The 15640-nt window shown below is 39.0% G+C and overlaps 1 protein-coding gene across 1 annotated transcript; it reads left to right on the top strand.

Annotated features, from left to right (window-relative positions):
• Positions 1–5225: 5225 nt before the first annotated feature.
• Positions 5226–7696, top strand: cdkn1cb (cyclin dependent kinase inhibitor 1Cb). Its single transcript, XM_057837029.1, has 3 exons — positions 5226–5930; positions 6014–6125; positions 7016–7696. The coding sequence occupies exons 1-2, from the start codon at positions 5435–5437 to the stop codon at positions 6121–6123; spliced, it is 606 nt and encodes a 201-aa protein (XP_057693012.1). The 5' UTR covers positions 5226–5434; the 3' UTR covers positions 6124–6125; positions 7016–7696.
• Positions 7697–15640: the final 7944 nt, after the last annotated feature.

Genomic DNA, 15640 nt, shown 5'->3' with positions numbered 1-15640 from the left:
TGACACTCGGTGATACACGCGACATGGAGTTTTTGGATCAAAAATAGGCAAGTACGGGATAATATCTTCTTAAAATCACGGCGTCTTTAATTATGCTCTCGCATGCTCTCACCTCCAGTTAGATTTTTGCTGTTTAAAAAAAAAAAAAAAAAAAAAAAAAATATATATATATATATATATATATATTTTTTTTTTTTTAAATGCCCTCCAGTTCAAAATTTTTCTTCCCCCAGAAAATTGAGATTTTAAGCTTTTCAATGATGTATCACACATGCAAATAGGACAATTTTGAAATTTGGCCAAATTGGGGGTCTCAGAGCGGAGCTTAAAGTCACCTGAGTTTTTTCCGCCTAATGTATATTTTTTTATATATATTTGTTTTATCCCCCAACCCCGCTGTTAAGTTAGATCGTGGGAGCTTGTCTCCTTGCAAAATAGATCTTGTAGCAAAAAACAAGGATCACCCCTGATTTAGAGTGTTCAATCAGCCTCCCATGCATGATTTTGTAATGTGGAAACCAGAGTACCCGGAGAAACCCACACAGGCACAAACTCTACACAGGAAGGCCGGTGGCCAGATTTGAAACCTTGATCTCAGAACTGTGAGGCGGACGTGCTAACCACTCACACACCGTACCGTCCGAAACAAGAACATTTACCAAAAAAAATCAAAGTGCAATAAAAAGTAAGATTTAGGAATGCAGTTAAAATGTATAGTACAAGTAATCTTAATACACCGTCCCAGTGTGTTAGCTGCCAGCTCCAATCCATTCATCATTTAACTTATTTTCATCAAGGACAACAACAACCTTATCAAGTACCACACCAATCTAAGTTTTTTCCAATATTAATTTTGATCTACTCCAATATTAATTTTGATCTACTTCATTCTTAGGATTCATAATAAAACAACATATCAATTTAATATGCATTAACCAAATGTCAACAATGAGGCTCAAATGTTTTTGCTATTTCGGGTTTAAAATCGGCCCAGTCATAGAGGGGTCAATAAAAGTGCTCTTCCAGGCAAAATATGTTACATAAGTTTCACATTCACAAAATAAAAACTTCATTTTTACATTTTTTTGTAATATTCTGAAGATTCTGCAAGTGACAGTTTCAAACTGTAGAGAAGGTCACTTTGGCCCTTGGGCAATATTTTGTAGTGCCTAGTGTATGCTGGTGAAACATCCTCAGTTTAAGGCCATTTCCTCAATGACCTAAGAGCCATCATGGCCAGTGCAGATCATAAACTTTGTGAGACTTTGTAATTAAGGACTAAATGAATGCCATGAGTATCCAAAGGCTTCTAGTTCCGGAATTTGTTTGGGAAGTGTCTCATTGTCATATTAGACTACATGCAATATAAAACACTTAACCTCCTCAAACAACAAAGTCATCAAATTAGTGGAAAGGCAACACATTTGGCACTCATTGTCTCCAAACAATGACACACCTTTGATTCATTGTCAGCCTGTCTTGTCCCCAGGATAGAACTCAAATCCTGTTATAAAGCGAGTAACAAGAGTAACATATAATTTAATGGATAAAATTACATTTCTAACATATTGTAATTTTGAAGGTATATAAAATTAAAATATGTTCTTGTTCTTCTCAGTTATGGGTGTTTTCTTGTCTTTCATTGCATCCTGCCTACAATGGCAAGGATCCAGAGCTCATTGTTCACGCAAAGATATATGCTTACAGACCCACTCATATATAATTTGTCAGAGTAGGTCATTAACTGAGGAAACAGAAGCTAACTCATTGAGGAAATCGCTTTACCTGGGTGTGTCCAAGCGGACACCCCCGCAGTTTTACAGGGATCAAATCACTATCCATCCTGCTGCCAAAAGGCCTTGTGGTGTTGCCTGCGGCCTTCCGAGATCAAAAGGCACAGTTGGTACAGGTCAGAGGTGGTTGTGTGCGTACTCATCCAGAAACAACACACACTGCAGCTGTAAGAAAAACAAAATTGCAAACAAAGGCAGGCAGGTGGTAGAAAATAATGCAACAAAAATGCAAGGTCTTTTTAGAGTGTTTATTTGAGACCACCTCTTCAAATGACTATTATTAGTGCTTTGACCTTTATTGTATAGCTTTGAGTGGAGAGCGCAGGTGGGTGAGCTTGTTTGGGAGGAGGAGGGGAATAACGCTGAAGACAGACAGCTAGCTAGCAAGCAAGGTAGATAGATAATTTGAAATTGACATTAATTGAATTCTATTTCAAAGATTGCTGAGAAAGCATCTTGTAGATTTTTTTTTTTTATTTTTTTTTTAAATAAAAGTATTTTCTCGATCAAACACTAACATGTTTGTTATTTTAACTTTAATGTTATCCGTGTATATTTCGTGTATTAGCATTTAATGCATAGGCGGAGATTGACTTTTGTGGCGGGGGAGGGGGGGGGGCATATTGATGACTCTGAAACGCAGTGTCAGCAATATAATTAACTTACCACATATATGCTCGGCCCACGCTCATGCGTGTGTGTGTGTGTGCGTGCGTGCGTGTGCTTGCACGTTTTTTTTGTCTTACCTAGTGCAGAAGTAGACGCCACATCCTTTTTGACTGAATATTCCAGCCAAGAATATTAATAATAATACGTAAAAAATGAATGTTTTTGTTGTTTCCCATCATTTTTAGGGGAACTCTAAATCAGGCTGCTTAGGACAGCTATGCTTTTGGCCAAGATTGTCTTCCATTCAATATTGTACGCCCGGTGGTGGCTCAGTTGTACAATTAATGTCTTTAGTGGGCAAACTGAAACGCCGCTCACCATTTTGGCGATGCTCTCCGGCGTTTCATGGTCCACATCTTTAATCCTTGCCTTTGTTGTCACTTTTGAAAGCTTAGGTTCGACAAAAATTACGTATATCCGTCTTCTGTCCTAAGGTGGTTTTGGCTAAGCAAAGCAAATGACTGTCTCTAAGGTGCTAGTCACATGATCTGTTTGAAAAATAATTTTAAGCCATTATACTTTTTTTGTTTTGATTTGTTCATTTCATTCATTTTTGTTGTTTGTTTCATTGCTTTACAACTTTTATAGACAACATTTTACCGGCAAAGTCTTAATTTTAAATTCATATATATGTTGTACGTATGTATGTGTATACATATATGATTTAATGCTACAAAAATACCACCTGTGCTACAGTTCATTTTAGTAAAAAAAAAAAAATTACGGGTAATACTAAACTGAGCAGAATTTACTGCATTGTATTATAATTTACGACGATTAAAAAAAAAAAATTGGTCATCATCTTCAGCATTTTAAAATCTAAAATCTAGGTTGCCTGGCATGTCTGCACTAATGGTTGGTACTATATTTGACCACTAGAGGTCGCTATTGCTCCATTTATAAAGTTGCTGTTGCCCCACATCTTCTCAGAAATAGGGTGTGGCACCCGAATCACTCACTTGATCAATTAAAACGTTTTTGATTAAATCTTGCAAGTGTGACTGAGAATAATAATTGATTATACAAAAAAAAAAAAAAAATCGCGATGGGATCATTTTGAATTGTTTTAAGAGTGGTTTGATAAAGTCAATTCACTGTGAACGAATAGATATCGATTCTAATCTAGTTAACATGTTTGTGTTGTGTACATGAGTATAAATGTGTAAAATAAGATCACTAGACATGCAGGATTGTTATTCTGAGATTTTAAATTCTCTGCTCACAGATTGCAAACTATGAAATGTCTAAATAATTATTCATTTGACATTGGTAATATTATCTGATTAAAACGTTATTTTATGAATCATAAAACACAAGTACATGACATGCAGGCCTAAAATTCAAATTTACAAGCTACTTTCAAATTCTAATACGTACCTGTCTATTTAATATTTAATCCGGGTTTGCTGAAAATTGCCTATTTTTACCTCTAGGGCTCGCTGTGTGTCCACCATCCACTTGGAAGGCGTTGGCCGTGACTTTTTCTTTCTTTGCACGAAAGCACCTGAAATCAACACAATACATTATCTGCATAAAAATACTGCTGAAACACACCTTAGAATAAAATTTGGATGCATTAACTCTTCCTTAATATAATTTGTAATTTCATCATATACAAATGCATGTCTTTATGAGACTTGATTCCTTACTAACATTTTGACAGTTCATTGTTTTCTTTGAGTTTTCAATGCACTTTTGCTTTCTTAGATTTCTCTTAAACTGCTGCAATTAATCACTTCAAAGCAGGTTAAAGGTGTGACAAGGAGGTTCACTAAAAACACAGCGCGGTACTACATGACTGCATTGTGTAACTAGAGCCTGTTGTTTACGTTCAGCGTGTGCGTAAAGAAAAAAAAAGTGTGACGTTGCAGGAGTGGAGTGAAGCCTGGAGGCTGTGGTGTTGTTGTGCTGTGGTATCGGCGGGGGGGGACTATTACTCATTCAAGTTGTAGTTTAGAAATAAATCGGATCGTTTTCAGTGAGCGGTGTAACAATGTAGAGTAAGTGAATTTAGTTTTCGGATTAAATTAATGATGAATTATGCACATACTTTTTTTTTTTTTTTTTTTACACTTAACTTCACTGTTCGCAATTGACGGCAATAGACGTCCAATTCATTTTAAATCTGAGATGTTGGCAGCGATCATTCGCATACTTGATTATTGATATTTCGAGAAACGTTTTACTTATACTGCCTAAATTTAGTAAACGAATATCTACTTCTTCATACTTTGCTAGAGTATGAGTAGAGATTTTTTGTAATTGACTGATTGATTACACTTTTCGGGTCTTATAAGGCACAAAGATTATCTGCATTTTTGCCAAATTTAGCATAAAACTGACTACGCATTCAATTTTTTTTGCATAAAGTCTTGTTTGCGTTCAGATTATGCTATAAAAGAATAATAAAACTACATTTAAATTCTCAAATAAGAGGCAACATTTAATCTACAGAGTTCCTGATTTATTCTATTTATCGAATGAAAACGGGAATTTTGCTTCGCTGTTTCTTACAAATATATAATTGTTTACCTATCTATGCCAGTGACATATAGTGACATCCACGCAATGGATCTTACTAGTATGGCAAGACATGTGTCCATTTTATGACTTTTTTTGTCTGGTGGTGTGCAATGATTTTTTTTCCAGGGTAAAATGTGTGCTTAGGCGCAATAAAGATTGGGAAACTGTGCGCAAAGACGCAGAAAGCTCGGAGTGGGGGTTGCGCGTACGTGTGTGCGTGTATGTTTTGGAGGGGGAGGGGTTGGACTTGAAGCAGCCAATCACGACATCGTCCGAGGTGTCTGCTCTGACTGACTGCTTGACTGGAGGTTATATACTCTGACTTTTACTAGTACGGTACATTTAAACACAAGTACGCAGCGTGGAACGCACACACGAGGAATCCGCACTGGAGATCTTGTTATCACCTTTGTTGTTGTTGTTTTGAAATCCGACGGTTTTTGTGTCCTATGGGGGAAATGTCTCACGCCCAGTTATCGAGCATCGCCATGGAACGGCTGGTGGCCCGGAGGACCTTCCCCCTCCACAAGCGCACCGGCGTCTGCCGAAACCTCTTCGGACCGGTGGACCACGACGAGCTCAGCCGGGAGATGAACATTAAACTGCGGGAGATTTCCGAGCGCGACCGGCAGCGATGGAACTTTAATTTCGAGGAAAACACCCCTCTGGATGGAGACTACCAGTGGGTGGAGGTGTCCTCGGATAACATCCCGGCGTTCTACCAGGGCTCGTCGCAGCTCAGCGTGCCCGCGACGCCCGTCAAGCAGCACCCGGATGCAACGGAGCGTCTGGCCGCGCCCGTGGAGAGCGACGCACCGCCGGCGGAGCTCAACCAGGAGAACCGCGCGGACAAGCTCAACTCCCGGGGGCTTGCCCACAGAAGGGCCGCGTGTGGGGGACGGAAAAGGCCGACAGCCCCGGAGGACGACAACACGCACATCACAGGTAAATTTGCAGACCCGGCATCCAGGCTATTAAATTTCGTGTTTACGCGTGCCGACTCTAATCGTTTGTTTTGGGGCGTTTAGATTTCTTCGTGAAGCGAAAAAAGGCCGCGGAGAGAAAGTGTGTGGAGCTGAGCAATCACTCCAAGTCGCCCATTCCCATGGAGCAAACCCCCAGGAAGAGAATCCGTTGAAGGTACAATTACACATCATTCAAGCTCCTATTGTCTACTCAAATAATACTGGAATCAAAGTAAATATGGTTCACACTTAATTTGAATTACATTGATTTATCATTATCGAAGCACTGGTAAAGTCTTGTTTTGACCGACTTACCGGCCTTAATAATTTTGTGATTATTTCATTCCGTCGTGTTGTTTGTTCAATATCATTTTCAAACGAGTAAGTTTGTTTTATTGTTGAAATTACTATTCTTAACTTGCAGTTAATATGGTTATATGTACTTTGTTTTCACTGCTTTCACTATTGTGGTATTATAGTGGCGAATTTCAGGTTATTTATGATATTTACCTTTTTTTAGTTTGACAAATAATTTCCATAAAAGAAATTGAATAAATTAATCCGATTTTAGACGAAAACTTTTGATGATTGTTGGACATGTCAGTCGTTTAAGGCGTTTCAATTTTTGTTTTCGTTGAAAATGAATCTGTTGTTTTGGGAGGTTGGTTATTTGTAGGCTTTTGTTTCCAAACATGTTATTTTACTATTATAGGTCGTGTTCCAAACATTTCTTGAAGATTTGTTCTATTGTATTTTCCCGTTTGTATTTTTTTTAATGACTGGGGCTCATCTTTTTGTTTTCCTCGCCTTATTTTGAAAAGACTTAACATGGAGAAAAAAAGCGAAGTGGGTGGGGGAAGGGTGAGCGTGAAAGGGAGGGGAGGGGTTGAGTGATAGTAAGGTGGGGTGGGGGAGGGTGTTTACGTCACGAGTAGTGGCGGGAAAAATGGGTCACGCCCCCTTGCTGAGTTTGCATCATTGTGAGGAGGACGCTTGTCGCTCTTCTATTTCTCCATTTTTGTTCGGGGGAAACTTAATTTTTTTCTCAATTTTTCTCATCTCCAGGTGGATTTTTGCACTACTACTACTTGCCTGGGCATGTTTGAGGAATACTTGGAGGAAAGAAAGAAAAAGAAAGTGGTGGGTGGACAACAGTCGGTTGCCCCCCTTCCAACCCCGGTCTGGTGGAGGAGCCCTGGCCGGACACAGGACCTCCACCGCCGGCCTCTCAGGACTGAACCGGTCGGGCTTTCTGGGTGGGGAAGGTGGGGCATTTTTTTTCCTCTATCCAGTAAAAATGTAGCATTCATTGTTGCTGCCACTTGACAGTGTTAACAGTGTTTTAACATCTGTGCAATCCTTAAGAAAAAAAAAAAAAAAAAAGACTTTAAATTGTCTACACTGGCCAAAAGTGTACAGCTTTATAGAGACATCAGCCTATAAATAATGTGTTTTCGGGTTTTGTTTTCTCCTGTAAAGTATATTTTTAAGACTATTTTAACTTATAATTTATTTATGTTTGTTTTGTACGTGCTAAGTGAATTCTTGATTTATCCTTATTTCATATGATTATTTTATTTACTTAATTTTTTTATTGGTGGTGTATTTGCAATCATGTAGCTTGTAGCGTACACTATATAGTCTTTGTGTCTCTGAGCCATTTTTTTTTTTTTTTTTTTTTTTTTTTAAAGTTCTCCATGCAAGTGCCCTCATGAGCAAAAAAAATGATGAGAATAAAATGTTTTTTCTAAGTCAAAGTTTGCATTTGTTTTTCCTTGTCTTTGTGTGTTACTCATCTACTAAAGGGGCTCAGGTGCAGCCTTTATATACCTTATGGGTGGGGGGTGGTTGCGTGTTTTTTTTTTTTTTTCCTTTGGGGGGGTTGTATTGAGACTTGAACAGCATGGCAGCTGCGGGATATAGGCTGGGATTTAAAGGCCCTTTGGCCCTCTATAGAAGCAGCAGCTGCCTTTGGATCCCCGCATTGTCTACAACCGAGACACCCCCAAATGCAGCCGCACTCAACGAGCCCCCCAAAAGACCCACTCAAACACTTACACACGCTGTTTACTCCGCTGTGGATACACCGGGCGTGGAGGCCACCTGCCAGAGTTGGAAAGAGAAAAACCTCAAGTCTTTGTAATTGGCCTCCTCTACTGACACACAACATTCAGCAGGTCATACTGGCAAGTTTATATTAAAAAGAAGGAAGCTAAATGCACGACCAGTGTGGTAACGCATCTATTAAAAACTGCCAAATTTTCAACTGCCACATTTTCAATTTACAAATAAAAACTGCTTTTCAGCCAGGCTACTGTGCCGTGGAAAATCACCCACTTTCACCTAATTGGTGTAAACATGTTTTTGGAAAATAAATCCGCAAATGCACAAAATTTTGTGTCTGCTGTCCAGTGGTCGGTAATCATGTAATAAATACGCTTCCATATCAGTAGGTGTATATAGGTAGCTAATTACCTTGCTTAGTAATGCGTAATAGGTAAGGGGCTAGCGTTGAGCTAGCGAAACAGCGATAATAAAGGTTTTGAAAAAGGAAAGATGCTCAGAACTGGATAAAATTCATTGAATGGCAGTCATAAGAAAGCAAAGACCATTTCCTCTCAAAGAGTCGCTGTTGTAAGGCAAATAGCAAAAGCTATCTTTCATTGGGATTTACCCTAGAATGTAAAAGAGAACATAGCGTGATTAACCTTTAATCGGGATGCAGTGATACCCACTCTAATACAGAAGAATCGGTGTCACACCGAGTAAAATATGACTATAAAATGTTTTTCTTCCTTTTTGTTTGATTCCTATTCAATACACGACTTTATACAAAAAATTCATTTTTACAATATTTTTTTGGTCACGCACCTTTTGTTTTTTTTTAATAGGAAGAAAGTGTGCCGTGGCTCATAAAAGTTTGAGAAACACAGATTTTGAAAAACCATGCACACGGTAGAGTAACCATGTTGATGCTTACCAACACTGCACAGATAATCTACTCCTTTCAGATGACTTCAATTTAAATAATACTTTTTCCACATTATCTTAAAATTGTGTTTATATTTTGTCAAGATAAGGTCTTGAAAAATGTGCATCCATGTCAATGCAGTGAACTCCCTATTATATCAGACAGCAGCAAAAATCGTGAGGGAGGGCTACTTTTCTCAATGTAATGGCACACTGGCAAAGAAATATATAATTTGGAAATGCATTGAGAGCATCCACAAAGACAATTTAATCGCTCCATCCAATTTTAATTTCAATTACCGATTAAACATATACACGTGTAAAGACTATCTTTGCCCCATAACACCGGCAGAACACCAGCCAATGGATCCTCATGCTAAATAACGTTGCACAACCACACCAAATGAATGCATATGGCGGAAAACACAGACAAAACTGAAAAAGTAGATTCTGCTCTTGCACTCCTCTTTAAAAGAAACTACGGTATTTTAAGCCAAAACAACTGTTGTGTTTGATAGAACAATATGTCTATATGCTGCCATAGCAGATTCAGGCATTAAGCCCCCAAACTATTTTTAATTTGTCCGTTTTACCCTGGAAACCCCCGTTTACAGACGTCGCGCAACCGCTTTTGTTTCAACCCAGCCATAAAACAAAGGTAATTAATTATATTTATAATACAAAATGTCTGTCATTTTTAGCTTGGAATCATTAATTAATGTCTAATATTTCGTTTAAAAAAATAAAAACTTTAAAAAAAATAATTCACTCGGATATTTTAAACTTTTAAAAATTACGTCACAATGAAAAAAATGGTGTCTGTAAAAAGTCACGGATATCTACCTCATAACTATCGCTTAATTGTATTTTTTTTTTACTGCCGCTTTCCCCCCCAAATATTTTGGCTGATAAATAATCGATCCAAACAAAAACAAACAAACAAAAAAACAAACAAAAAAAACGTTTAAAAGGGTAAATATATGAAAAAGAAAATCTCGACCACTCCTTGATGTCTGCGATTTCTGCATTGCGACCCTTGTTATATTACCATGTTTCACCCATAAAATCCCAAAGAAATCTGGCTGTGGCCATTCACAGCTGTGTCTTGACACGCAGTGATACATGTTACATGGAGTTTTTGGATCGAAACAAGATAAGTACGCGATAATATCTCGTAAAGTCATGGCGTCTGTAATTCTGCTATCGCGTGTTCTCACCTCCAGATAGGGTTTTGCTGTTTAATTTTTTTTTGTTTTTAAATTCCCTCCTGTTCAAAATGTTTCTTTCCCCAGAAAATTGAGCTTTTAGGCTTTCCAATGATGTATCACACATGCATATTGGACAATTTTGAAATTTGGCCAAATTGAGGGTTTCAGAGCGAGCGGAACTTCAAGACACCTGAGTGTTTTCCGCAATATCCTTGTTTTGTTTCTCATGTTGTCTTGAATCCTTTAAGATTGATAACAACTTTTTATTTTATTTCATTTTTAGCTCGAGTGGCAGACATAATTCAGACTGCTTGTTAAAATTAGTGCAGCCTTAGTTTACAGAGTTGTGGCAACCCAGACAAAGACTGGAAACTGGTCTTGTGATTAGATAATGATGATCACGGAAGCAAAACAGGAACAAATTTGCGACGCATAAATGGTCTTTTAAAATGGGACATCTCCGCTGAACCATTGAGATTTTTTGAGAAGTATTTCCAAAAAACATCGTGAAGAAAAGCGGCATGGAAAATGAATGTTTCTTAAATGTCTTTTGAAATATTATGGCCATTTCATTAATAATTGAAGTGCAAATCTTACATTGTGAGCCTTTAAATTTTTGGTAATTATAAAAAAATAGCCTCATAAAGACCTGTCGTCATCATACGGACATCTTATATTGAGTCATGTAGGCCTCAGTATTTCCATTTGGTATACAAGTGTGGCCTACATAACCCCAAAATGTGATGTCCATGTATGTAGACGGCAGGTCTCAAGTATGAATATATATATCAATATTATATATTTTTAAACTTTTTAAAAATGAATAAGTACATTATAAATGAATAAAATATTAAAAACCAAAAGAAAATGAATAAAAAACAGTAAGTGTGACTCCCAATAACGCTAAAGTTAATTACTCTTATTATTTAGTTCCATATTATTCAACTCATTTTCCAGCCACTGGCAACGTCACAATGACTGGGTGTGAATGTTCATCATTTCGCGGGAAAAAAAAATCCTGCCCAGCCTCCCGCTCAAAATGGATTGGACGTCTAGCGGGGTCAATGGTAGCCAATGAGTCAAATGAGTGCCCTATAAAGAGTTCTAGGGTTCTATTCCCCCCCCCCATCATCTTTACTGTTACTAAAGATGGTGACAGGTTGCTGGATTTTTTCCCCCCTCTAAATTAAATTGGGAATTTATGGTTTTTAACTCAGAAATGATTGTGTTGGACTTAAAATGGTACGACAGCTTTAAACCGGATTTAATTGATGGTTCCGCCTAAGCAAACCGCGCATGCCCTACATTATGCTAAATATCCATAGCGTTGTGCGATTGCGCGAATGGCTTTGACTGTGTGACATGATAAAAATGGAGACTTTTGATGGCAAGAGTGACTTTGTCGGCTCTATGCCGACATAAGCCGCTAGGGCTTGTTCTGATTTCCAACACAAAGCGCTCTTGGGCTCCTTTCTTTGCTTTTTGTTGCCATATGGCAAATCCATGTAGACATAGCCAAGACCCATTCACTCAGCCACAGAATGTCCCGCATCAGAGAACAAAAGACACTTTGTCTGGCTGCTCTATTGATACCAATGGCCGAAAAAAATATTATAATTAATCTATGGCTATATCCAGCTAATTAACGCCCATATGCCCGCGGGGAGCCGCGAGGGTCATTGAGTGGACTTTTAAAATCTCAATAGTTTACATGTTAAAGACAACAGCTGTTCATGTGTTACTTTAATGAAGTCCCCTCTATGCTCGGGATGGGACACATTCGGGGGTTCGGGTGCCCCCCAGTTAGAGTTAAAGGGGGTCATCTTCCAGTTTTTTTCTATTGGGCGGTGCAGCTATGTAAAATACAACAAATACAATGCCATCACTATTGCCGATGATGAAGTCCATCTATCTATTCACTGCATTCACAAAGTATATCCTTTGAATTAGGGTTACTGGTGTGTTAGGATTTTACATACAGAAATATTCTAATTGTTTTTTTGTTTTTTGTTTTTAAGTTGAATTTGGCTTAGTTTTACCAAGCACCCCTTGACATACTGTGGCCAAAAGGAGAACCCAGTTTAGGTTTTGTGCATTTTTTAAGCCAGAACATTCACTTTCTTTGGCTAGCAGCATCCTTAGCTCTCATCCTTGCTAATGCTAAGATAACTTAGCGTTAAATGCCAGCAAGGTTTCCATTAATGCTAAATTTCCCTTGCTATTTCTTTCCATTGCAAAGTAGACTGTGCTTTACTTTACAAAAACATAAGAATGATTAAAAAAAAGACTCTACAATTGTTGGGCCTGCAATTGTTTTCAAAATTAGCGCTTTAGCGGAGGTGAATAAAAGATGTGAAGTGGGAGTGTACACAACCTCAAATCTGTTCAAACCATGTTTATGTTTATGATATATATTTTTTTAATGTAAAGTGTTCTGTAAAGCACTTTGGATAGCAGCTTGAGTTGAGTCAACATGTACTGACTTCCATTTTGTTCTGATTCAAGTAGGAGTGTGACAAAATATCGAAATGGTGATGCAGTGGAGCAAATAAGTATTTTGTCAAGCACTAATTGTGCAAGTTCTCCCACTTGAAAATATTAGAGAGGCCTGTAATTGTAAGCATGGGTAAACCTCAACCATGAGAGACAGAATGTGTAACCCCCCCCCCCCCCCCCAAAAAAAAATCCCATTGTTTGATTTTTAAAGAATTTATTTGCAAATCATGGTGGAAAATAAATATTTGGTCAATACCAAAAGTTAATCTCAATACTTTGCTATGTACCCTTTGTTGGCAATACTGGAGGCCAAACATTTTCTGTAACTGTTCACAAGGTTTCACACACTGTTGCTGGTATTTTGGCCCATTCCTCCATGCAGAGCTCCTCTAGAGCAGTGATGTTTTGGGGCTGTCATTGGGCAACACGGACTTTCATCTCCCTCCACAGATTTTCTATGGGGTTGATATCTGGAGACTGGCTAGGCTACTCCAGGACCTTGAAATGCTTCTTACGAAGCCACTCCTTTGTTGCCCTGGCTGTGTGTTTGGGATCATTGTCATGCTGAAAGACCCAGCCACATCTCATCTTCAATGCGCTTGCTGATGGAAGGAGATTTTCACTCAAAATCTCTCGATACATGGCCCCATTCATTACTTCTTTTACACAGATCAGTCGTCCTGATCCCTTTGCAGAAAAACAACCCCAAAGCATGATGTTTCCACCCCCACGCTTTACAGTGGGTATGGTGTTCTTCGGATACAATTCAGTATTCTTTCTCCTCCAAACACGAGAACCTGTGTTGCTACCAAAATGTTCTACTTTGGTTTCATCTGACCATAACACATTCTCCCAGTCCTCTTCCGGATCATCCAAATGCTCTCTAGCGAACCGCAGATGGGCCTGGACGTGTACTTTCTTTAGCAGGGGGACACATCTGGCAGTGCAGTGTTACAGATAGTAGCCTTTGTTATTATGGTCCCAGCTCTCTGTAGGTCATTCACTAGGTCCCCCCCGTGTGGTTCTGTGATTTTTGCTCACTGTTCTTGTTATCATTTTGACACCACGGGTGGTGAGATCTTGCATGGAGCCCCAGATCGAGGGAGATTATCAGTGGTCTTGTATGTCTACCGTTTTCTAATAATTGCTCCCACAGATTCAGTCTTCCCAGCCTTGGTGCAGGTCTACAATTTTGTCTCTGGTGTCCTTCGACAGCTCTTTGGTCTTGGCCATAGTGGAGTTTGGAGTGTGACTGACTGAGTTTGTGGACAGGTGTCTTTTATACTGATGAGTTAAAACAGGTGCCATTAATACAGGTAACGAGTAGAGCCTCGTTAGACCTTGTTAGACCTCGTTAGAAGTTAGACCTCTTTGACAGCCAGAAATTTTGCTTGTTTGTAGGTGACCAAATACTTACTTTCCACTCTAATTTGGAAATAATTGTTAAAAAAATCAAACAATGTGATTTTCTGTTTTTTTCCCCCACATTCTGTCCCTCATGGTTGAGGTTTACCGATGTTGACAATTACAGGTCACAAAAGGTTATCGATATGCTCCTGCCAAGAATCGAGATATCATTTTAAAAAAGGTGTCAATGTCTAAAAAAAATAAAAACAAAAAGGAACCAACAAGTTGCTACCAAAATCTTCCACCATAATAGTGTCTCAGTTAACTCTAAGGCTGCATTGACGGTGCATGACGCCGAATCCATTTAGACTGGGAATGTTCGTTCATACGAAACCAGAGCATTCACAGTCATTCTGTCCAATTTTCAAGGCATTTACAGGTCATTTCCTGTTGAGTTTGAGGGGCAGTTTACATGGTGACTCTCCGAAAAGACGAAAAATGTCAAATTTGCATTTATTTGGTTCCGTCTCCAATTGAACAATGTTGCAATTCCGCATGAAAATGATGTACTATTCATGCCAGGCCCTAGGGGGCAGTGCAGATTTACAAGGCGACAGCGAATAATGCACTTTGACCTCCTCAGCCCGGAAGATAACATGCAGTCCACTCCAAGCAACGGCATTTTCTTTTGTTAAAAAAGGCACAAAAATGGAAACATTTAACATATTTAAATTTAAAAATATTAATAAAACAGTAAATTAAAGCGGACGTTCCACCATTAGTTGTTTTTAATGTTTAATAGCACCACTGCGCACGCCCAATGTGACGTGGACGAATGCTGACGTCATCGGCACGGGTCCCGCGCGGCAGGAGCTTTTGATATGCATGCGGAACCAGCCGCCCCTCAAGCCCCCGTAATCGAATTCTTCCACTTTGGAGGCAGGATTCAGAATTTTTCGTCTTTCCCGACACAATATGTATGTGAGGCAATTCCGCGACTCAGTCATTGCGTCTTCATGTCGCAGAGTCGCCATGTAAACTGCCCCTGAGTCACTGCCTATTCATTTGGGTGATTCCCAGGTCACTTCCTGTTCTGTAACTCAAAATAAAAAGGAAGTGACCCGTAAAATACCCCAAAATCAACAGGAAGTAACTGAAAATCAACAGGTAAATGACCTTAAATAGCCCAAAATTACCTCATTGCCTGGCCTTGGCTGCCACTGACGGCCATAGACGTTCAGTCCGTTTGAACTGGGAGGGTGGCAGCGAATGAACATTCGTTCATTCGCTGCCACCCTCCCAGTTCAAATGGATTGGACGTCTACTAGTGATAAACACATTCCAATTTACAGCAGAAGCTTGTTTTTCTGTTTATTAGTTGTTTGTAGAATATCCTAGAATGATTTCCTGTCCAATGTATCGATAGTCGTTGTATCGCCATATCGTCAGATCATCGTTATCGTGAGCTTTGTTTCGCAAATCGTATCGTATCGTGAGGTACCAAGAGGTTCCCACTTCTAGATTCAAGTGTGATTTTTCAATTTGAGTCTCCACTGACTCATGGGTAATCCTTCCATCTCGAGTGTTCCTATAATTTTCCATACATCTTAATACGTCTGTACAGGAAGTGGCTGCTATGACTCAATTTGGGCCACTTTGATGGCCACAA

This window comes from Corythoichthys intestinalis, chromosome 5 (assembly GCF_030265065.1).
Source record: "Corythoichthys intestinalis isolate RoL2023-P3 chromosome 5, ASM3026506v1, whole genome shotgun sequence".
Classification (NCBI taxonomy): domain Eukaryota; kingdom Metazoa; phylum Chordata; class Actinopteri; order Syngnathiformes; family Syngnathidae; genus Corythoichthys; species Corythoichthys intestinalis.
This window is presented reverse-complemented; position numbering and strand designations above follow the sequence as displayed.

What these genes read in the sequence shown, in the direction of transcription:
- cdkn1cb (XM_057837029.1), top strand. Translation starts at nt 5,435, where the DNA reads ATGGGGGAAATGTCTCACGCCCAGTTATCGAGCATCGCCATGGAACGG. An exon ending in CGACAACACGCACATCACAG is followed by an intron (nt 5,931 to 6,013) that starts GTAAATTTGCAG and finishes TGGGGCGTTTAG; the next exon opens with ATTTCTTCGTGAAGCGAAAA.